This window comes from Chiloscyllium plagiosum, chromosome 38 (assembly GCF_004010195.1).
Source record: "Chiloscyllium plagiosum isolate BGI_BamShark_2017 chromosome 38, ASM401019v2, whole genome shotgun sequence".
NCBI classification, from domain to species: Eukaryota; Metazoa; Chordata; class Chondrichthyes; order Orectolobiformes; family Hemiscylliidae; genus Chiloscyllium; species Chiloscyllium plagiosum.
The window spans coordinates 27,352,500-27,377,051 of record NC_057747.1 but is presented as its reverse complement, the minus strand read 5'-3'; the positions used below and the strand labels follow the sequence as shown (position 1 = coordinate 27,377,051).

At 41.5% G+C, this 24,552-nt stretch overlaps 1 protein-coding gene across 4 annotated transcripts in view; it reads right to left on the bottom strand.

The window, feature by feature from the left end:
- LOC122541939 (cGMP-dependent protein kinase 2) overlaps nucleotides 1-24,179 on the bottom strand; it is a 47,943-nt gene extending 23,764 nt beyond the window's left edge. For 3 of the 4 annotated variants that reach the window (XM_043679218.1, XM_043679220.1, XM_043679219.1), the window contains exons 1-12: nucleotides 23,999-24,179; nucleotides 18,459-18,966; nucleotides 16,103-16,269; nucleotides 14,674-14,787; nucleotides 13,844-13,949; nucleotides 13,072-13,135; nucleotides 11,376-11,453; nucleotides 9,180-9,274; nucleotides 7,702-7,770; nucleotides 6,476-6,574; nucleotides 4,171-4,312; nucleotides 3,319-3,455 (exon numbers count right to left, since the gene is read on the bottom strand). In XM_043679218.1, coding sequence (XP_043535153.1) covers nucleotides 3,319-3,455; nucleotides 4,171-4,312; nucleotides 6,476-6,574; nucleotides 7,702-7,770; nucleotides 9,180-9,274; nucleotides 11,376-11,453; nucleotides 13,072-13,135; nucleotides 13,844-13,949; nucleotides 14,674-14,787; nucleotides 16,103-16,269; nucleotides 18,459-18,966; nucleotides 23,999-24,146 — 1,727 coding nt within the window. In that variant the 5' untranslated portion in view covers nucleotides 24,147-24,179. The remainder of the gene's footprint in view (nucleotides 1-3,318; nucleotides 3,456-4,170; nucleotides 4,313-6,475; nucleotides 6,575-7,701; nucleotides 7,771-9,179; nucleotides 9,275-11,375; nucleotides 11,454-13,071; nucleotides 13,136-13,843; nucleotides 13,950-14,673; nucleotides 14,788-16,102; nucleotides 16,270-18,458; nucleotides 18,967-23,998) is intronic. The other variant, XM_043679221.1, reaches the window with a different exon arrangement.
- Nucleotides 24,180-24,552: the final 373 nt, after the last annotated feature.

Genomic DNA, 24,552 nt, shown 5'->3' with positions numbered 1-24,552 from the left:
TCAATTTCTGTCTTGAACACATTCAATGATTGGGCTTTGACAGTCCTCCAAAGATTTGCCATGGTCTTAGTTAAGAAATTCCTCCTCATCTCAATCTTAAATAGCCTTCCTCTTATCCTGAGATTATGACTCCTGGTTGTGGTCTAACTAGCCATGGGAAAACATTGCATCCACATCCACCCTGTCACATCCTGTAAGAATTCTGTAAGTTTCCCTGAGGTCACCTCTCATTCCCCTTTATCCAGCATAACGCGCTGCTCCTTTGTCAGGTGACTTTACCTGATGAAAGAGTAATGTTCCAAAAGCTTGTGATTTCAAGTAAACCTGTCGGACTATAACTGGTGTTGTGTGACTTCTGACTTTGTCCACCCCAGTCCAACAATGGCACCTCCCCAATATTGATGGAAATCAGATAACATTCCAAACCTATACAACTCCACGACTGTGGTGAACATGTGGAAGCATCACCAATGCACATTTCCATCCACATGATTTGTTTACATTGAAAAGCTATGCACAAAAACAAATTCTTTTTTTCTGATTAAAACATTGCCAGATAACTGAAACATCCATTATGGATTGGTACGGTGCAACTCTAAATCCATCAATAGGCACTAACAACCCACTTTGTAGCAAAGTCTTTTAGATTTAAATTATTCTGAAATATTCTATGATTAAAGAATGCTTTTTGATCCTCTTGAGGCAGCTGCAACAGACAGCTTTGTCATCTGCCACACAATCCAATGAAAATCAATTTATTTTTCCTGGGCCACCTGGACAGACCATTCATTTCTAACAGAAATTCTTGGATTTTTGATGACATCTGAAAATGACACGCTCCAATTTAAAAAAAAATTAAACAGCAGTCATCTTAATAGCACCACTCAGACGGAGGTTGAAGCACGATCCCAGTCAGAAAGTGACTGTCATCATTTTGATCACTAAAATATTAAAACACGTTAATCAGGGAGGAGGGGTAATTTCAGGGTTTTATCAAAACCAAAGAGTGGGTTGGAAGAGAAGGGCAGGGGGAAAACAATGAGTTTTTAAAAGTCTTACACTGAACTGGGCAATTCTGAAATGTCATGAACTGTGAACTTACTGACAAGAATCATTCATCTGGCAAATTCACAGCTGTCCTTCTTCCAATCAAATACAGCAAATCAAACATTCTGGATTGACAATTTAATGGGATGAATATTTTGCTGAAAAGTGGGTGGGTCAGTCATTAGCGCTGCTGCCTCACAGCGCCAAGGACTTGAGTTCAATTCCAGCTTGGGTGACTGTCTGTGTGGAGTTAGCATGTCCTCCCTGTGTTTGCGTGGGTTTCTGATTTCCTCCCAATGTGCAAGTTGGCTGGATTCACCATAGTAAATGCAAGGCTATGGGTGGTTGGCTGGGATGCTGTTTGGAGGGTTGACGGGCAGGAGGCTGGAAGAACACAGTAGGCCAGGCAGCATCAGGAGGTGGGGAAGTTGATGTTTCACATGTAAATGTCCACCTCCTGATGCTGCCTGGCCTGCTGTGTTCTGCCAGCCTCCTGCCTGTCTACTTTGGATTCCAGCAACTGCAGGTTTTTTTGTCTCTAACCAAGTTTGGAGGGTTGATGCAGACTTGATGGGCCAAATGGCCTCTGTTCATTCTGCAAGCTGAATCCTGAGCTTCTAATAAACCATTATTTTAAACAGGGGAGAAAATGGCCTAGTGGTAATATCACTAAAAAAACTATTAGTCTAGAAGCTCAGTTAATGTTCTGGGGACCTGGTTTCAAATGCTGCTACAGCAGATGGTGGAATTTGAATTCAATAAAAGATACTGGAGTTAAGGTTCTAACAATGGCCAAAAATCTATTGTTAATTGTTGGAAAATCCCAGCTGGTTCACTAATGTCCTTTACAGAAGGAAACTGCCATCCTTACCCGGTCTGGTCTCCATGTGACTCCATACCCACAGCAATGTGGGTGACTCTTAACTACCCTCTGGGCAATTAGGGATGGGCAATAAATGCTTGCCCAGTCAGTGAAGCCTATATCCCATGAATGAATGAATTAAAAAAAAAGTCATCTTTTGCTCCTTTCCTGTTTAATGACCACCTCTTTATGCCTTACACCAACATTTTATTTTGATATTTAAACACTCCTCCCACTAACCTTATCACAGATCCTCCCTTTTTGTTTCAATTTCCCCATTCCTACTTTCTCTGCCTCTGAACTTGCTTAAAACCTGTCAGTCAGAACTTTCTCAACTCTGACACAAAGTAATTGACCAGTAACATTGACTCTGTTTCTCCACAGACACAGTCCAACCAAATGGAAAAATGGGAAATTTGAGAATGCTGTGTAATTGATTCCGACTTGTTCATCTAAAATAGTGACCAAACAATAATTGATCTATATTGCAGCAAACATCTGGATATAACTCAGTCTCAGTCACTAGTAAAACATGTCCATAACTGGAAGACTATATCAAACTGAAACAGATTTAAACAAACTTGCACACAGAAACACACCTACGTATAAACACGTGCCTACATATAGACACGTCTACATGTAGACAGGTACTCATATTGGTTTAAGGTGGGAGGGGAAATATTTAATAGGGATCTAAGGGGAAACCTTTTCATGCAGAGGGTGGTGCGTGTATGGAATGAGCTGCCAGAGGTATGATTACAACATTTAAAAGGCATCTGGATGGGTATATGAATAGAGAATATGAATAGGGATATGGGCCAAATGCTGGCAAATGGGACTAGATTAATCTAAGGCATCTGGTTAGCATAAACGAGTTGCACTGTAAGGTCTATTTCTGTGCTGTAAAACTCTATGACTTTATAGACACACATCTTCACATAGACACACATTTGCAAATAGACACACAAATATAGAACACATCTTCATATAGGTACACACTTACCTTTAGACACATAGTTACATATGGGCGCATACTCCCATATAAAGACACCTAGATAGTCTGGCATTTATTTCTTGTCCCTAATTACCCAAAGGGTGAGTTAGAATCAACCACATTGCTATGGGTCTGGAGTCACATGAGGTAAGGATGGCAGATTTTCTTCCCTAAAGGACATTAGTGAAACAGATGGTTTTTACAAGAATTGACAATGGCCTTATGGTCACCATTAAAATAGTCTCTTAACTCAAGAATTAAAAAAAAATCAAATCTCACCATCTGCCATGGCAGGATTCAAACTTATATGCGCAGGAATTTAATCTGGGGTTCTGGATTACTAAATCCAGTGACATTACCACTACGGCACCATCTCCTCTAATGAGATGTGCCCTCTGAATACAGCTTTACCTACCTCACAATGAATGGGGATTTTGTCTGAAGCAGGATATTCTTTTCCGAATACACATGCTCTTGTTGTCGAGTCTCTACAATGTGTTTCTTTTTAATGCATTTCAAGGCAAATGTGGTGTCTTCATTCTTCAGTTTCACCTGTAGTTACCAAAATACATTGCAACACAATGTAACGGCCAGTATCGTAAGTGAGGCAAAGCAGTGGCTTGTGATTTTCTTTGTTCAACAAGCACATGCTACGTTAGTAAACATCCCATCATAATTATACCCAATTACACCTTACATTAGAAATCAACAGGCAGCTAAATGCAAGTTCAAACAAAACGTCACACTGAGGATCAATTACTGACAAGCTATGTTGGTTAACAGAGGAAGATTGTTAAATGTTCATGTAATGAGTGAATTGAGTAATAAATTCCACAATTAACTATGAAAACATTGCCTGAAATAACAAAAAGTGGTGAATAGTTTCCTTACAGTTATCAAAAATCCAAATAAAGGCATAAGAAATTTGAATATGAACCTTTCTTTAAATTAAGACAGGGTGCCTGTTAATGGAAAAATATATCATGGATTTTAAAACTGAGATGATGGTGTATGACTCATATATGGGGATGCAGTACAATAATGCATTGTTTTCCCTTAATTATAAATTTCTCTTATAACCTTGCCTGTCAGGCTGAGTAATGGTGTTTACAAAAAATTTCTATTTATTCATTAACACCTCAGAGCTTTATTACAGAAAGAGGCCTTTCAGCCCATACTGCTCATCAAACATCCATTCCCCATCATTATGGGTCATTGTCCATCCTTCCCTAATGTCCCACATTACCTTTCTCCCAGTCTCACTTACCAGCTCCACACGCCCAAAGCCTCCCATGCCCAGAGTGGCAATGATGTCAAAGTTTTTGAAAGGGCAGGAACTGGAGAACTTGGCAACTTTTTCCCGGAGCTGCAAGGTCTCCTTGCACTCAGAGGCAGCAAACGTGAGAGGCCTGAGGGGGGTGGAGGAATGGGCAATTGGGGGGGGGGGCAGGAATAAAAAGAGCTTGATTAACACTCAACAACAGAAATATGAGGGAACTAAAGAATCAATGGGCACTGAGACCTTCGGAACGCACAGCAGTCAACATCAATTACTACATCAGAAATTAGATACTATCCACAACAACCTGTCTGTACAAATCAGCAACCAGCAAAAACTATCAACAGTTATTATCTCTGCAGGTCAGAAAATAAGTATCTTCTGTCCTACTTACAGCAAATGGAATATAGCACTTCAAGTAGGCAGCTCCTCACCACCCTCTTAAGGGCAATTGGGGACAGACAATAAATGCTGCCCCAGCCAATGATGCCCCCAGTCCATGAATGAATAAGAAATTAACTCTGCTTGCTTACAGTTTTCAAATAATTATTCAGAGCAAGTGTAAATGCTTCATTAACATTTTCTGTTGTATTAAACATTAACTATACCAGTATTCATAGTTGAAAATTATTTAACAAAAGAAAAATTGCTTAATTCTCAGATCGGAAAACCTTATGAGATTTCTTAAAATGGAAAAAAACTTCTCTGATATAGGAACTAAAACTAAATCAGTGTTTTTGCCTGCTCCATTGTTCAGTATGATTCTGGTTAATCTCTGCTTGAACTCCTGCCCACTCCCCAGATCCCCGGATTCCTGCAAGACTAAAGCTATGTCTATTCCAGCCTTAAAGATGTTCAATGATAGAGTAAGCACAACCCTTTCAAAGGCTCATCACTCTTTGATCTCAGTCCGAAATTATCATGTCCTATCCTGACACTATGCAGTGTGCTTTAGATTCCCCAAGCAAAGAGTAATGATTTCTGAGTATTGAACCTGTCAATCTCTATCAGAATCTGGACATGGTAATGTTTTTAAAAAGCTTTTGTAGAGAAGGGGTGAGATTTTCTGGAATGATTGGAACCAGACGAGTCTCCTTGACTACGAGATCTTTGATTAGAATTGTTCACCCAGGCCAATCAGGAAGCCCTGGCTGACCAATAATAAAATGAGATTTTCAAACAGCATTGCCCTTTGATGTGAAGGGAACTGCTTGTCACTGGCCACTCGGGTGTTTCCTTTCTTCCCTGTGGTGGAAGTTTGAATAAAGATTCATGCACCTTGTGTCTTTCACAAAAAGAAGAAGAAAAAAAGAAAACGAAAAAAAGAAAAGAAAATGAGATTTAGCCAGAAGATGCGTACGGGCGGGATGCCTTAGAGTTGCTGGAAGATGGGAGGGATGGGGATGGGGACGGGGGAGAACCTGTTGTGTTTCTGGGGGTCTGTACTGTATGCACTTTTTTTATGTAATTGAACTGTCTTGTATGTACAAATGTCACTGTTACTGTTTTGTGATGATTGAAACTGGGATTTGAGGTGTGTCCTCATTTCCCTGAAAGCTGGTTGAACGTTGGGGTTTGGGGCCTGGCTTTGCTGCCCCTCTCCCCTGTAAAATTGCTGTTTCTCTGTATACAGCTGTTAATGTTAATTGTTTTGTAAACTGTGAATTGTTTAATAAAATTTAAAAAACAAAATTTAAAATTTAAGCACTACCGTTGAGAAAAAAAAGGAGTGTCGGGGTTCTGCTCACTCCGAGAGCTGGCTCTGAGGGAGCTGGATTGGTATCATGGACTAAAGAAAAAGAGATTTAGAATCTCCTCAGTTCAGGGGACTGACACTGTGCAGTTATTTCACTTGCATTAATATTGTGGGGTTTTAAGGGAACAAAGCCAGGACACCATGGAGAGCTCCCATGCATGTCTTCAAATAGTACACCCAAGGTCCTTCTCTTGCACCTGTGAGTAAACCAAGCTTCAGTTTTACATTTCGAATGAACAATGGCACCTCTGAGAGTGCATCACTCACTCACTCACTCACTCACTCACTCCTGCACTCTAGTGTCCAGCCTGCAATTAGTGTTTAATCCTGTAGAGTGGGACTTGAACCCACAGCCTTGGGACTGAAGTGCTGCCCATTGTGAGGTACAGCTGTGTCTATATTTGGGTTGTAAATTCACAAAACCCACGTACAAGATCTGACTGAAAAATGACTGTTTTAAACCAGCAAAGCTCTGTCCCAACCAGGCCATCACAGTGGTACAATGTGAAATAGTTCACAAATTCAGAGAATACTGACGTTGCATTTCTGTTCTTATCGCTGCGGGACAACTGTTCCACGTATTCCTTCAGGTAGCTCTGCAACTCCTCATAGGTACCAACCGTCTGGTTAAAGATGCTAGGGACATAATTTTAAACATGTTTAAATGTGCATTTTTTAAAAAAAAGGCAAATCTAGTTATGTTCTGTCATGTAATCACAACAAAGTTGCATAACAATTTTCCAGTTGAAGGATATTATAATTCACATTTGGGAAAACCGTTCTCAATGTTGTTCTTGTGGGCCACATCATGAAATATTAACGATAACAGCTGAAACCTTTCTGTCACAGAGACCTCTGGTGATCATGCTTCATGGGAACGGAATATCCACTCCTCCCGTTCACTGTTGGAAAGTAGTGTAAAAGGTTGATGTTCTTGTAATTATACTTGACACATTCCAGTGTAAATATATGTTTAAAAGCATCATAATTATTAGAAAACAGAAGGGAGACATGGAAAGTTTAAGACTGAAAACTTATTTAATTTGTTGACTAGAAGCAAATTTCAACCTTAATTATGTCAAACTAATTGTTAATTAGAAAGCTAGCTGAAGATGATTCTGTGTTATTAAATGTCACACAACACCAGGTTATAGTCCAACAGGTTTATGTGGAAGCGTAAGCTTTCGGAGCGCTGCTCCTTCATCAGGTAGCTAGATTCCCAGATCAGTCATGATCACACTCAAATTGTTTTTCTGGTATCAACAACTCTCTATTCATTCCACTACTTGGCTATTTATCAATGTAAGTTGTGAATGATTCACACTCTTATATTTAATCGCTGCACAGTTCATTTGAGAATAAGCATCTTGAAATGAAACCTGGGCAGAGCAGGATAGGGGATATTTAATCAAGATGTTTGAAATGATTAGGGGTGTTTATTGAGAGGGAGAAACTGTGTTCACGAGCAGGAGGGTCAGTGCCCTGATATTACAGCTTTAAGATAATTGGCAAATGAACCAGGAGTTGATGAAGAGAAATGTTTATACAAAGTGAATTGTTGTGATCTGGAAGGCAGTGGCTGAAAGGGCAATGGAACGAGATTCAACAGAAACGTTTCAAAAGGAATTCAGAAAGACATAACACAGGGACATGGGCTGAATAGTCTATATGATTCTATCAAAGGTAAAACGATAAAGCATCCAAATTCCTCCAAACCCAATAGATTATTTTGGTGGAATGTTCATCTTTGAGGTGAAACTTACTCACGATCTATGACCAAGCACTGGGTATCATCTTCATCTGCGATGATATTTGCAGAACGAAGATCCTCACTGTGTGAAGAAAGAAGAAGTTGTAAATTCTGAAAAAAAAAATCAGATCAGGGCAAAATCATTCTTTCCTTTGACTGTCCTCTCTTTCAGAGTTACAATATTATCTGACTAAATTAAACTCATTACAATTCACAGGTTGTCGATTTTAAAGAACATTATTTTATACATATGTGACATGGCAGTCAGCACTGTATAGTCAGTACAGTCAGTAACTAATCCTAAAAAAGTATTCAGAGTGGAAATATATCGCTGCTCCTTCACTGTCACTAGGTTAAAATCCTGGAATTCTCTCACTAAGGGCACTGTGAGTCAAGAAGTTCAAGAAGACAGCTCCCCACCACCTTCTCAAGGGCAATGAAGGATGGGCAATAAATGTTGGCCCTGCCAGCAATGCCCACATCCCATGACTGAATAAAAAAAATCTGTTTGCCAATCCTAATCTTGCATGCACTCACTTCAGACAGAAATGAAGCTTTGTCATTCTTGACTTATATCTGATGCAGTTTCAGATAATTTGCAATTCTGCACTACTTAATTCAACATATTTCATTTATTGTTAATTAAAAATAACTCTTCACATTAATATCTGTAGTTAAACATGTATTGCTGACAAAATACTTTTAGTTGAAGATTTTCATATTGTATTCATCAGGACATTTTTCACAAAAAATACAAATTCAAGTAGCAAACCCTCATGGACAGCATGGTAGCTCAGTGGTTAGCACTGCTGCCTCACAGCATCAGGGACCTGGGTTTGATTCCCACCTCAGGCGACTGTCTGTGGGAGTTTGCACGTTCTCCCTGCATCTGTGTGGGTTTTCTCTCAGTGCTCTGGTTTCCTCCCTATAATCCAAAGATGTGCAGGTGAGGTGAATTGGCCATGCTAAATTGCACGTAGTGTTAGGTGCATTAGCCAGGGGTAAGTATAGGGGAATGGGTCTGGGTGGGTTCCTCACCAGAGCGTTGGTGTGGACTTGCTGGGCTGAATGGCCTGTTTCCATACTATAGGGAATCTAACTTATTCTGCAAGAGTGACATTCTGGTCAAAATGAATGACCAGTACAGTATTTTCCAAATTTTGTTTTGACTGGGTTTTCTCTCTGTGAAGGTTTTTTGTCTTTCTCATAATTGATACAAGAAATTCAATGGTTAAAATACATTTCAGAATGCTTTATTCACTGAATCAAAATCCTGGAACTCCCTTCCTAACAGCGTTGGGAGAGTCTCTATACTCTGCAGCAGTTCAAGAGGGCAACTCACTGACACTTTCTCTAGGGCAACTAGGGACAGGCAATAAATACTGAAGCAGTCAGCAATGCCCTCGGCCTTTCACTGATTAAATGCGACATTTGCAATCTGCCTTCTTCTTCTTTAACTCCTGTCATTTTGTGTGCTTCACAATCCTGTACCTAATTAATGCTTTCTCCCCAAAGTATTCTCCCATTCCTAATGTCTTGATTTCTTGTGGGTCTTCATCTCCTTCCCTGGTCTGTGTCACACGGACCTGTACCAGATCAACAAACTATATCAATTCTTTCACTGTTAAAACACAGATAGGGACAATGTCACATATTACAAGAAATTGCATAATCAGAACAATTTATCACATCCCTAAGACAGCGTGACACTTCCCAACCAAAGGATTTCTGCTTACTGTTACATTTACGCACATCACAGCTGATTATATACAGAGAGATTGCTTAGAGAAAAGGCAGTTAAATGAATAAAAAAGTCAATCTGTTTATTTGGGAGGCTTAATGTTAGGGAGGAGACTTGTGTGGAGTAAGTGGACCGACCTGAGGACTCACCATGATGCATTTACTTGGTCGACTGAGAAGGACAAACAATGACTGACCAGACCCCTGACCCCTGACCAATATCTATGCAATTCTCGACCATTTTCCCACAGCTCCCTGGACTGGTTGCCCACAGGCTGACCGTAGTCTAGATTAGAGTGGTGCTGGAAAAGCACAGCAGTTCAGGCAGCATCTGAGGAGCAGTAAAATCAACGTTTTGGGCAAAAGCCCTTTACCACAGGCTGACCGGCCCATGCCCCTTATTTTTTCACCCTCTGACTGAAGGGTCTCTCCCTGACTTGACTGATGACTACACCTCCCTTAGACATTGAGACACGGCCACTCTGTTGGCCACTCTGCTGTAGGCGTGGAATTAGTGTGGCACAGTCCTGCTCTGACTTCCAGGTCAGAAATTCTCAGCATCTGGTCTCTATCCGGCGGGTAGAGAATAGGAAACTGCAAATTACTGAGGTAAGATCCCAAAGATGTAAACATCGAGGCAGGAATAGATCTTTCAGCCCTTCAAGTCTGTCCCACCTTGATCTGCTGTAGGCCTTAACTCTACTTTTGCATTGGCTCATTATGGCGCTCAATTCCTCAAAATTTCAAAACTCTATTTCTCTCCTCTTTAAGTACTTTGAGTGATTTATCCTCCACAACTCTCTGTGATAGAGAATTCCAGACATTTACTACTCCCTGGGAGAAGTAACTCTTCACATCTCAGTTGCGAATGAGTGTCCCCTTTCTCTGTAACTATGTCCCTAATTCAAGATTCTCCAACTATCGGAAACATCTTCTCAACATCTACCCTTCAAGCTCCTCAGAAATTTGTACATTTCACTAAGATCACTCCTCATTCTTCTAAATTAATGAATAAAAGCCTCACCTGTTTAGTCAATCTTGATGAATCAACCCCTCTGTGCCAAAAATTGATCTCATGGATCTCTTTTGAAAACTGTCTCTAATGTTAGTGCATTCTAAAACATAAATACAGAGACCAAAACTGTACACAGTACTCCAGGTGTGGCCTCACCAACACGCTGTACCATCATAACTCAGCTTCCCTGTGTGTAAACTCCAGCTCCCTTGTGATAAAGGTCAATTTGGTGACGAGGCTGATAATGAGTGTTTTGGTCTCGACGTGAAGGTCCTTGATGGCCTTCTCATATGATTCACATTGCACTCACCATTTCCAACATTGTTCTGGACCTGGGAAAATTCCACCCCAATCTTGTTCACTCGGATGCTGCCTGGCCTGCTGTGTTTTTCCAGCACCACATTTTTCAACTCTGGTCTCCAGCATCTGCAGTCCTCACTTTCTCCCACTATCAGAGAGTTCCCAGTTAGGCCAGAAAGTAGTCTCTTCTCTTACACTAGACCAAGCAGGCCTTGGAGCTTGTTGACAGCAACCTTCATCACTCAGTGAGTGAACTATAACAACCAGAGAATCTGTGCTGGTGATGTTAGCTGAGGGATAGATATTGGGTCAGGACACTGGAGTGCATTGCCCTGGTTGTAAAGCGACCATCTTCAGGGATACAAAAATCCCCCTCAATCCTACCCCACTGTGTGAGCTTAGAACCCAGGATCTTCAAAGTGAGACAAGAATGTTACCCACAGGATCACACTGACACGAATATTGCAAAGTGTGATTTCAACTTCCAAGCACAGAGAGCACTTTAAACAGAGAATGATCTTCACAAACCTGTCAGACCTGTTCAGGATTACCAGGAAATGGTCCAAGCAACACCAGTACACGGCATTCTTACATTCCGAAACATTACTGATAACTGTAAACGATCTCCCTACCTTCCCTTTCGCAATGATGAAGAAGGTGTTGCCTTGTTCTCCTTCACGTATGATATAATCTCCTTGATCATAATAATCCTATCAGAGAGGCAGAGATTGCATACTGGGATCAGACATTGAAAATAAGTTTTAAAAATTGTTTGCCAAGTAATGAAGATAAATAAATCGCTGGCTGATAAATAAACCTCTGACAATTTAAGTAACTGTCAGATCAGAGACCTCATTTATATTATTGTTTTTGAATGATGTTGTCCTTTTCCACATCATTTCAAAGCCTGACTCAATGAATAGAGCAGAGGGGCAACATGTGATGCTTTTTGTTCCCTCTGTAGAATACCGAGTGTGGATGTTAAAAATCACGCAACACCAGGTTATAATCCAACAGGTTTTAATTGGAAGCACTAGCTTTCGGAGCACTGCTCCTTCATCAGGTAGTTGTGGAAGGAGGCCATTCAGCCCACACCAATCCTCCAAAGAGCATCTCGCCCAGAGCTAGCCCCTATCATACCCCCACATTTCTCATGGCTAACCCACCTAGCCTGCACATCCCTGGACACAATGGGAAATTTAGCACAGCAAATCCACCTATCCTGCATATTGTTGATCTGTAGGAGGAAACCGGAGCACCTGGAGGAAACCCAACACAGACACAGGGAGAACATGAAAACTCCACACAGGCAGGGATTGGCCGTAAATGCTGGCCCAGTCAGTGATGCCTACATCCTGTTATCATGTTAAACAAAAGACAAATTTAAATTTCATTACCAGGTCAAGCTGTTGGCCTGACATTGGAAACAGGTATTACTGTAACACTGTGCCATTGCCTATAGGTGAGTGATGTTACTGTGGTATAACATAATGATGATTTAATGACTTGTCAGACTTAGGGATACAAAACAGGTGTCTGTGGCTCTCAGTGCTTTATAAACACAGGCAGAACAACAGGTGGTGATCAGACGCTATGCTTGACCTGTTGGGTGCCCTGGTGGCAACTGGGAAACCCCAACAAATATTAGCAACAAGATGTAAAAGATTTTAATCAAAAATAGAGTGTGTTCTTAATGCATTAAAGACAGCCACTGATCCACGTGCACACAGACAGTTGAAACCCTGATGTTATGCAGTTTTACTGATGATCTGAACAGGACACTGAAACTGAAACTGAAACTATTTTGATCCCTTCAGTTATCTGGCCAGTTTGGTCACTCAAATATCCTGTTCTGAAGTGGCAGTAAGTGCAGGACTCAAAGCCCAACAAAAGTCCTACAGCTCTCAGCTGATTTCAGGAAGGATAATGCCTGACATCTGAACTGACTCAGAAGCAGTGCTTCGAAAGCAACTGCCTCCAAATAAATCTGTTGGACTATAATCTGGTGTTGTGTGAGTTTTAACTTTGTCCACCCAGTTACAAAGACTTCAGATCAAGTTCAATATCTCTGAGTTTGAAACGATCACTGAACAATGAAATTCTTATCTTTCCAATAACATCCTTCTCCTTTCACGGGATGTGAGTAAAACAGACATTTTGTCAATTAAAAGCTCAGGTCACTGACTTGCTATCAGTGTGTCCCTTGACTGACCCGATGTTCATGAGGAGGGGAATTGAAGTTTTAATAAAGTATGGCTTTGAGTTATGTAATGAATTGAATTCTGTGACATTATCTAATTTAGGAAAAGACATTTACAAAGTACTCACAACCTCCAGGCAATCTACAATTTTGGACAATTTCTCTTCAGGCAAATCCTTCAGTAGGGAAACACTGGATGAGAAAGAAAGCACAACATGTTTGTTTTAAAAACTATTTCATCGAAAACGACTCAGGGTCTGCACTCGCTCACACCACAACAGTCAGAATGCAGTTCCTTCACCTTGCGTATGAACACAAACTGTGAATGTCAACTCTGCTCCCTGCTCAGAGACCACAACGCATGGAAAATAAGATACTTAGCTCTTTTTATTAGACACTGTGAAAGCTTGGCCAATTTGTGAACAAGGCAGTGTTCTCTTTGTAGGTTTCTTCAGTTTTCCGTCTTCAGTTTGTTACAGTGAAGTCCAATCAAAGTTTCTGCTGTTTTCGGGAAAAAAGGTTACAGGCATCTAGTTGTCTACAGCTATATATAGCTATATACAGGTATCAACAGATGTCTACATATATCTGAAGGTATGTAAAGATATCTACAGTTATCTACAGCCATCTATAGCCATCTACAGGTATCTAAAGGTATATACAAATATCTATAGGCATATACAGGTTCTACAGCTAATTGCAACTATGTACAGGCATCTATAGATATCTACAATGTGTTCAGGTATCTGGAAGTATCTACAGCTACCTACAGGGTATAGAAGGTGGTAGCCATTGCATCCTGTGCACGATCTATACCAGTTTAATGATGGGGACCAACCACAACCTCGGCAGATATCAATTTCCATGGTCTCAGTAACCTGGTTGGCTCAGTGTCCTCACCTGCTGAGAAAGTTGAAATATTTCCTGTTTCTTGCCTGTGCTGTTTCCATCATGATGCTCTGGAAAACCTGACGATCCAGGACCCAAATCCAAGACTCTGTCACAGCTGAAAAAAACACACAGCTCTGGACCAGCTCACACTTGACAGAAACACAGCATTATTCCAGCACAGAAGGAGGCCATTTGGCCCAAAGTGTCTCTGCTAGGCTTCCACTTCTCCATGGGGTTTCATTTGGGTTTCACTCAAGACTGTGGTGTTTAGTGATAAAACTGGGAAAAGGACAAAATGTCTTCAGTCCATCCTCAGCCATAAAGACGAGCTTAGTTAAGTGCATTTGTTATCAGGAGATGGTGTTTCTCTAACATTTAGAATGCATGATTTGGAGATGCCGGTGTTGGACTGGGGTGTACAAAGTTAAAAAATCACACAACACCAGGTTATAGTCCAACAGGTTTAATTGGAAGCACTAGCTTTCTGAGCGCCACTCCTTCATCACACAATCACCCGATGAAGGAGCGGTGCTCCGAAAGCTAGTGCTTCCAATTAAACCTGTTCAACTATAACCTGGTGTTGTGTGATTTTTAATTCAGAATGCAGTCAGCATTCTACTCAAGAACAGGGAGAACCCTCTCAATGATGGCAATCAGGGAATAATTGCAATTTTAACTTTGGTTGAGAAATAAGTCACTAGCACTGCTGGGAAAACTCAGGGTGTGACAGATTTGGATTGTTGTGTAGCATTAACAAAGAATTAATGCTATTTATTGAGAGGGCTATTTAAGTAAAGATGCAGGCACAAAGACAAACCTTCACGGGGAGCAGTTCTTACCTTTAACTGTAGCTGTCCTCTTGCAGTTGTACAGGATCGCAAGCTCCCCGAATGCTGTCCCAGGTTGCATCTGTCCCAATAGTTTGCCATTCTGCATAACTTCCAAAATCCCATCTGAAAAAATAAATTGAAAGTTTATTCACAACAAAAGCACCTTGACTTTATTCAGCACTGATCACAACACACTGGACTGAGAAAGGAAAGTGGATGTGGAAACCCCATGATTCCCTTTATTTGCTTTTATCATAGTATTGGGTAGATGCACCTGAAACTGCCTGGCAATATTGAAGTGTATTACTCTTGTCAAAAAGTAATGATCATAGAATCCTGACAGCGTGGAAACAAGCTGTTGAGTCCATCTAGTCCATACCAACCCTCTGAAGAGCATCCTACCCAGACCCACCCTTCTCACCCTATCCCTGTAACCCGACATTTCCCATGGCCAGTCCACCTAACCTGCTCATCCTTGGACTGTGGGAGGAAGCTGGTGCACCCGAAGGAGACCCACACAGACACTGGGAGAATGTGCAAACTCCACACAAACAGTTGCCTGAGTATAGAATTGCACCTGGGTCGCTGGCACTATATAGGCACTATATAATGCCTTTACATATATTGATGCATAATCTTCCAGCGCAGGAAGAGGTCTGGTTATAAATGTACCTGCACTATCCACCTCAACACACTTGACAGGCAAATTCCAACTTCTCCCCTCACACTGAATAAAGAGCTTCCTATTGGATGTATAAGGGACTGTTGATAACCTATAATTCTAGTCTTGTCTACACTTTGATACATCTTCTTTGCACCTCTCCTCCGTTTCACAATCCTCGATCTCAGTCTGATTCAGACTTCATTACTTCACCCCTTACTGTGACCCCACCTAGTAATTTATCTTCATGCTGTCTACCTCTCCCAGTAATCTGTCACATTGGGAATCTTCTCTGATATTCTCTGCTACTTCTCACACTGCTGATGAATTAGTTCTGACCACACAGAAATATTTCACATTCACAAGTGGGAAGCAGTCTGTTTTCAAAAAGAACTCAATCCTTAGGCACACAGTAATGCTCACTTTGCAATCCACTTAACACATTGTGAACAAGACACTTACTCAAGGATAAGGGGGAAAAGGGGAGGGGGATGGGAGGATGGGATGAAGGGATGGGAGGAGGGGACTAGGACTTGTTACTAAAACCAAGCTGTAAAGAATGACAAAGGTTGCACTGTCCAATAGGAGAAGCCTTATTCCCCTTCCATCAGGAATTCCTCACTACCTTTACTCAGTCTGCTGAACCATGAGCTTCTCTTCATGAAGAAACACAGGTGGAGGTGCTCCTCATTTCTACCATACCTGCTAGAGCCTGCTCACATGTTCCCTCATGGGACAGGGTGCACCTCAGTGAGTCCTCATCACATTCACACCCACCTGCCAGAACATACAGGTGATTTCCTGGCTCTCCCTCCTGGATGACGAGGTCGGTTTGCTGGTAGCTCCTCTCGTACATACATTCCACAATCTCCCTCACCTGCTGGGACTCCAGTTTCTTCAGGAAGTCATTGCACATTATTGCATCCATGATTAGTTTCTTTAAGCTGCCGAACACATGATCATTCTGATTATTGGAAAAGAAAGACTTGCACTTATGTAACACTTTTCATGACCTGCACATCTCAAAAGCTAGCCAATGTTGCCCTGTTTAAGTGTAGTCACTGTTATCAGGTAGGAAATATGGTAGCCCAGAAAGCTCCCATAAACAGCAACGTGATAGTGACCAGATGATCTATTTTTGGGACATTGATTAAGGGTTAAAGAACAGGATACTAGGGGTTTCCTTTGCCCTTTTTAGAAATAGGGTAATGTGATCTTTCACATCCAACAGAGCAAGCAGTTGGGTCCTCAACTTAACATCTCTTCCAGAAGACATCATCTCTGACAATACAGCCATCTCCCATTACTGTAATGGAATCTCAGCTACAATGGAAGCCGCATGCTAGTTGAACATTGATTGATATTATCTTTAGAACTAGGATTTCAAACTAGTGGCATATGTATGTTGGAAATTTTTGTGAAGGGTTTTAAAAAAAACAAGTTCAGAGTGTCCCCTTCAGAACCATGAACTAATTGTGTGTATGTGTGTATGTGTCAGAGAGCAGGTGACTGCAAAATGCTTGATGTGTCAATGGAAAATTGTTTAAATTGTTGGGTTTATACAGGGAGTGTAAACATTCAAAGGGGTTATCTTGTTTTTGGTTCCAAAGAATTAAGTACTGATTTTAGCTTAGAAAATCCAGATATTGAAAACTGTTAGGACATTTTTGGAGGAGACCTGAGTCAGTTCAGAGGGAAATATAGTTTCTCTCTGAGAAAGGAGGATAGATCAGTGCAGATAAAGCACAGTTATCTTGGTGTAAAACTTCCAGATAAAGAGTAGTTAATTAGAAACCTGCAGATTATTAAAAGACTGGGAAAATCTTGTGAATATTCAGATACGATGACTTCACAGTTGACAGGACAGAACTGGAGAGAAACAATAAAATTAGCCCTAGAAGTTTGTTATAACAGGATAATTTCCCTAGATTTGAATCGCTGTGTAGTGATGGTGTTGGGGAATAGCTGAGATTTTTTGTTAAGTGTCTGTACTAAGATCTTTCAAGGTGTTCCATATTTCAATAGCATGTTTTAATTTCTTATGTGTAATAAACTTCTATGTTTTTGTTAATGAAAATCTGTAGCCTTTTACTCCATATTTCAGAGAATCACCATCACATTAAGTAAAAGGAAATATGATGCATCAGGTTTGATTGTCCAGTTGTAACATCAGCCAGGATCAGAACACAGCACGGATTTTGACCTGAAGCATTGGAGAGGAACTTGAAATAAAAAATGCATGACTCGATAGTAAGAGCAGCACCAACTGAACCAGCAATGCTTTCATCTCTTAATCTTTGCTATGAAGACTAGTTCAACACTTTGTCACAACACACAGGCTACATTCTTCTGTTGGGTTGAAACTTAGCTTCAAACTCATTTCTTTGTTCAGTTGGAGAAATTCATTCGATTGCACCTTGACTCACTGTCCCAGCTTAGAGAGGGAACTGAAGCCAGTCAGATGAGGACATGTGGCAGTCAGCTGGTCACTTGCTCTATCTCCCCCTTCTCCTCTTCCTCACAGAATGTGAGGTGTAGGCTCTTTACTAACAGTACTGACATGGGAAAGGAGTTTGTCACCAACATGAACCCATGGTGCTCTTGTTATACATTCCCAGAATGAAGCAACCCAACATTCATCATTCACAAACACAACTGAATAAATGCTCATAATGTAGGATATCACATTGGCTGGAAAATGATTGTGGATGTCCTGGGGTTGTGACAGGTACTGTAGAAATTCAAATCCCTTCTTTCCCTTTTCTATTCTACAGAGAGTCACAACCCTGGATACTCCAGAGCACTTCACCGCCAATGAATTGCTTGTTGAAGTGTTGTCACATCCTGTCCTGCAGGTAACACTGCAGCCAATTGCCAACAGCGAGCTCTTCAAAGCAGCAAAGGATCAAATATTGAGAGTCTACTTTCATCATGTGGGTTGAGGGATGAATGTTTCTGCTAGATCCTTGTGAACTGGCTACTGAGTGTCACTGGGTTGAGATTATAAATGGGGAAAATGGATTTAGGCATAAACACAGCAGGAATTTAAATGGGGGGATGGTGGAATTGAGGGGTATATATCTAACACAGATCTGGGTGTTTAGTGAACATGTTTTCCCCAAAGCTTGCTCACCTGGAGTCCTTCCGGACCCGAATCTGTTCAATGGAGAACTTCTGAACATTGTGGCAGTAATAATTCCGGGAAGTGGGCTCCGCAGACACCCCCTCTTTGGCCTTGAGCCGTCGGTGAATCTCTGTTGCCACTTGTGCAAATCGCCTTGGCCCCTCGTTAATGACACTGACCAGTTTCTGATGCTGGCTGACAGTGGGGTCCATGGGAACTGGGTTATAGCCAATCGCATCCTGCAGTTTGTTGATTTGAAAAAGTTTTCCTTTCAGTTCTTTCTCCAGGAACTTTATTTTCTCCGATCTTTGCTTCAGTTGGTCATCTTTCCTCCTCAGTTCCTCCTCAAGGCTGTGGATCTTCCTTCTGAGATTCTCTACAATCTCCAGAGTGGGTTCCATCAGCCTGGGGGATACGTTGGCTTCTTCAGGTTTCAATGCTCTAATGGAACCGTTTCCCATTGTGAAGATATAAATCATCCCAAACACTTCTCCACACTCCCTTAGATAGACAGTCGCTGAAATGAAACCATTCACACAATAGCAATGTCACTGAATACACAAGTTGCTGAGTGGATATTGTTCAAAGCTCTTTAATTTTTATTTTCCATTTCACAACAAACACGTCAGCTTTGCATTAATTATCTGAAAATAACACTGTGCATAACAATTAAAATTAAATGCAATGTATTTTCCATAAAGCTTTGCCCAATGTCCCCAGGGCACAGCGTCATGGATGAGCAGGACACACATTCCAGTCCATTATTCCCACAAACCGAGTTACTAACCCGTTATAATACAGTAAATGCAGCAAGCTCCCACAAGCAGTAATGTGATAATGGCCAGATAATTTGATTAAGAGTTAAATATTGATCCCTAGATGAACTCCATTTTGGAACTGTATGATGGAAACTTTTATATTCCCTTTGAAAGGGAGTTTGATTGCTCACCTGAATGGCAGCATCTCCAACTGTGTAGCACTCCTTCAGTGGTGAACCCGAGTATTGAGCTGGAGTATGTTTCCTCAGGAGTTAAACTTGAACCTACAACCTCCTGAACTCAGAGAGCAAGTATCAACAGAACTATTATTGGCCCTTGAGTTATGAAGTAGAACTGGTCTCTGACTTGTCCAGAAAAGAAAATTATTGAAATTTAGAAAGTTCCCCAAAGAGACTAATCTGCACAATGATTCCCGACAAGTTATTCTTCCTGAGAAGTGAGGTCCAACCCTTATGTCATAAATCAGACAGCTGGCCGGAACTTGAAAGTGGTCTGTTTGTTAAATGTTTCCAGTCTAAATAACATCCTCACATTGTTTTATTTTTACAGTTTTATTATTTTATTACCAATAGGAGTAACCACACCCTGTACAAGTGAAGTCTCGACATCTTTTACCAAGTCAAATATTTAGAACTGCAACTTCCCCTCACTGAGGAAATGTGCAATAAAATTCTTGTTTATTGTTTAGATAACAAAAATTATATGTAATTATGCACACGCTGAACTTAGTTCACAACCTCTGGCATATTTCCAGTTCTTAGTGTTACAGTTTATTTGGAGGTAAATCAGCAGGTGAGTTTAAAACAAGGTGCTATTTAAACCGTTCCTGTAACTGTTGGATCCTTGGACAAAAGGGCTCAATGGCTGTGAACTGTCACATTTGTACAAGGGTAATCTTGAAAAAAATGAGAAACTGATCAAAGTATATTCATTCGGTGTAGGTTCTATGAATGACAGGACCCTTGACTGTGTCCAATCCATCTCCCGCACTTCGCTCCCGATCCTCACATTCCATCCCACCAGCCTCCGCATCCAAAGCTACCACTCCTGGCACCTCCAGTGGGATGCTGTCACCAGACACATCTTCCCCTCCATTCCTTTGTCAGAATTCCTTTGGGACTGTTCCCTCCGGGACACCCAGATCCGTTCCTCCTTCATTCCCAGCACCTCCCATCAGGACCTTTCCATGGAATCATGGAATGTGGTCTCCTCTATACTGGGGCGGTGAAACACAGTATTGGTGACTGCTTGGAAGACTACCTTTGCTGTGTCTGTAGAAGGGACCCTGAGCTTCCAGTTGCCTGCCACTTCAACACACCACTATGTTCCCCGGCCAACATCTCTGTCCCGGATCTGCTGCAGTGCTCCAAATCATCATTAACTGGTCCATTCTCCATGGCAACGCCTCTACCAATCAGAGTTCACACACTAACCAATTATCACTGTCCACCTTTTTTCTTTAAGCAACTCCCAATGCTTTTTCCTTCCCCTCCCTGACTCTGATGCTCTCCTTTACTGAAATCATTGACTGGAGTTCTGATACAATTTCACAGGCATTGGGCTCATCCACAAAAACCACAACTCATAAGCGAGGCTCAAGCAAAGTGTCGATCATTCCAAAAGGCCGTTTCCACTTAACCGGATTCATTTGGCAGCACAGGTCAAAACCTGTTCATTTTACATTGAATTTAAACCAGCCCCAAAGATCCACAGTGATGTTGGAGCAGCGCTCACAACTTAGCAACTAGGAGATAGTGACGACTGCAGATGCTGGAGAGTCCGAGTTGATAAAGTGTGATCTGATGAAGGGTTATGCCTGAAACATTGACTATCTTGCTGCCTGACCTGTTGTGCTTTTTCCAGCACCACACTTTATCGACTCTGACAGGGTGGCAACCAGGAGTAAATTTTATTATTTTCTCTCCACCTGACAGGAACTAGAGCTGATTTAATCTCTACATAGATAGTAAGTGGTTTCCTTGCATCAGATATAGGGTGAATTTTGCCTCCAAGACTGATTTATGAAACAAGTTTAAGAGAAATCAGATTGTGATAACTATTGGCACAATTACTTGGGTACATGGTCAAGGAAATTCAATAAATGTAGATATGAATTTTCTTAAAATGTGATGAAATACCAACAAGAGGTTGACAGGGAAGATAAAGGACCAAAGTAGCTTCGATAATGGGATGTTAGAACATGAAAAGGCAGAGCAGCAGAGGAAATGGCTGATTGAAAATCTGTCAGTAGAATCTGCCAGGGACCATGTGCTATCCCTAAACATGAATGGCTTGCAGAAGAAATGTTACAAATGACACAAATCAGGGATCAACTCTGAGCAAGAATAGAGACCATCACAGGAGAGGAGGCAAGTTACTGGGCTTAAACAGCACCATGTAGATAAATAGGAAAACAAATCAAGAGCTAAATTATGCATAAGCAGTATGATTTTCAAAGGAATAGAGATTTTGGGACGATGTTATAAAGTTTGTTAAAAGTAGGGTTGCAATGAACTAAAGCAGAAAGCTTAAATTGTTGACAAAGCTGAAATTATAGGCTTGATACACAAATATTTATTTTCTTTTATAAAGCTGTGCATTTGGAAGTGGGAGTGTTTTATATGTGTTTCCACAGTTACATTTTCCTGTAACAGGTCACTAGCCCGTACCTGGAGTGTCACAATGACACACAAAGCAGGGCTGACTGGGAAGCTTTCCCACTATTAGCACAGGCAATTCTGAAGAAGATCCTTTCTCCTGCGTTAGGAAACACCTTTCTTGGCCATAAGTCATGACATAAGAACTTCCTTTTCTTCTTGGGATGTCTGTGAAAGGGTTTTAGGAAATGGGTGATGAAAAATTATATGGAATTAAGTAACAAGGCAGGAAATAAATTAATACTTGAAGCCTTGAGGAAGGTTTGAAAGACATGTTTCAGACCAAAGGTCATTAGAATGTCTGCTACTACAAGTGGCTATTGAGACTCAATATTTAAGCCTGAGAAAGGTAGATTCTTGATCAGTTGGGGAATCAAGGGTTGTGGGGATAGGGCAGGAAAGTGGACAAAAGGAATGTCAGCTCAGCTATTGAATGGCAGACCAGGCTTGAGGGGCTGAATGGCCTCCTCCTCTTCCTATCTCCTGTGGTCTTAAGGAGTTAAGGGGCTGCTTAATAAAATATTTGAACAAGCGGGTTACTTAATATGAGGCTCTTGTGGCATGGTACTACAGAACCAAAAGGCCTGGTTCAATTCCAACCTGCTCTAGAGGTGTGTAGTACGATCTCCAAGCAGCTTAATGTGAAGGTTTTACCTAAAATGGGGAAACAGTCAGAAGATGCACTGAAGGGGGGAAGGCGAAACACACATTAGATGGATTGTTCCAATCCACAATCCAAAGTAGACCACACCAAAGCTAATCAACACATCAACTGTACACAACATTGCAATGATGAAAATTACTTTCACTACAAATACCAAAATGAAAACAAGAAATGCTGGAGGTCACAGGTCAGGCAGTATCAAGGAGAGAGAACAAGCTAACATTGCGAGACTCAAAATGTTAGCTTTCTCTCTCTCTGTCTCCATGGATGCTGCCTGACCCACTGTGATCTCCAGCATTTGTTGTTTTCAGTACAGATTCCAGCATCTGGAGTAATTTGCTCCTACAATCTCCAAAATAACATTCCCGCTGAAAGAGGGAGTTTCCAATACAGCTATACCGCAAATTGCAGCTTGGTGAAAATTCAAATCAACCTTCCACAGGGGAGAGGGGGTGTCTCCAGCACTTGAATGTTTCACATTGATTCTGTTGTGCTCTGATGACTGGCCAACACCATCTGTGTTGACAGAGAGTGGTAACATAACAACACAACTGTGAAGCTTAACAAAGAAACCACATTGAGCTTGAGACCAATATTGGGCGTGGAGGGGTGATTAGAGAGGACAGTATAGGAACAGAAGGAGAAAGGGGTGGGATGGATAGAGTTGGTTAAGACAACACCAAATTTTCTTGGCTGCATGGTCATAAAGGTTCAGTCTGTCCCTGAGCAGTGTTGTTCCAACATATGGACATCTGCAGCATCCTGCAGTTCAGGGGTCTGGATATGGGATAATGGCCAGTCACTAACTGGATGGATAAAAATCGTAATTGCTACCCTCACTTTGAGCTAAGTATATTATAAGCACAGTGAAAGAAAATGCTCCTTCCCTGTCCCCCTTTGGTTGCAGGGGGCGCGGCACCTTTACTACAAAACTGTCATTGGCTTTTGGAACTGTTTATGAATTAGAGGATTGAATAATGCTGCTTAAATATTATTTGTTTAATGCTACAAGTCACAGAGGAAATGGAGCACAGAGGAAAACCAGAGATACAGAAAATTAATAACGAAGTCTCTCACAGAGCTCTTTGGGATTCAGAAAGAAATTTCAGGAGAGCTCAGCCCCAGACCCAGTTTACTTGGACAGAAATGACTAAATTTACAATAAAAAAAATCCAAACCTCGGTCTTACTTTGGAAACTCATCCCCAAGTGGGACAGGGAGAAAGTTGAAAGGGAGTAGAGGAGAGGGACAGCATTAAACCAGAGAGGGCAAATGATCATAAGAGGCAGGAGCTCAGAATAGGATCCCAGGAGAATCCATGAAATCGAGACAACCCTCGCCAACAAACTGCGATGTTTAAAACGCTTCAAGGAGAATTGCAGAATCCTGACGCTCCCTCGTCAGATTGTCGTGAAGTCCGTTCTCGATTAAACATGAATTCAGCCCTACCTCGTTCCTCTGGAAATGGAGGCTGTTCTGTAGCAGTCGATACACTGGACACATAACCAAACCCAGCCCGCCCTGAAACGGAGCAGTCTGACACTGGATACTGACTGAGGCTGATGCTGGCTGCTTTCCGCCTTTTGGAGATGACCATCCCTTAAAGCGGCTGTTCATTTGGTAACGCCAGCCCGGAGGCTGCAGGAGGAATTGGACAGCGCTGCCAGCACCCCCCTAGCGGACACGGGCAATGTCTGTCTGTGTGCAGAGTAATAATACAATTCCTCAAACTACATCTCCCACATCCTCAGGCAATCCTTGCATTGCAAACCCAGCCCTCATACTCTGCAAAAGGCCAGGCTCTGAGGAAGCGCATAGTAGGACAATTTGGTGAGAGCTGGCCATTCAGTGCCAATGGAGAAGCAGCTTCTCCAGGTAAAAACAATGACTGCAGATTCTGGAAACCAGAGTCTAGGTTAGAGTGGTGCTGCAAAAGCACAGCAGGTCAGGCAGCATCCAAGGAGCAGGAAAATCGACGTTTCGGGCAAAAGCCCTTTATCAGG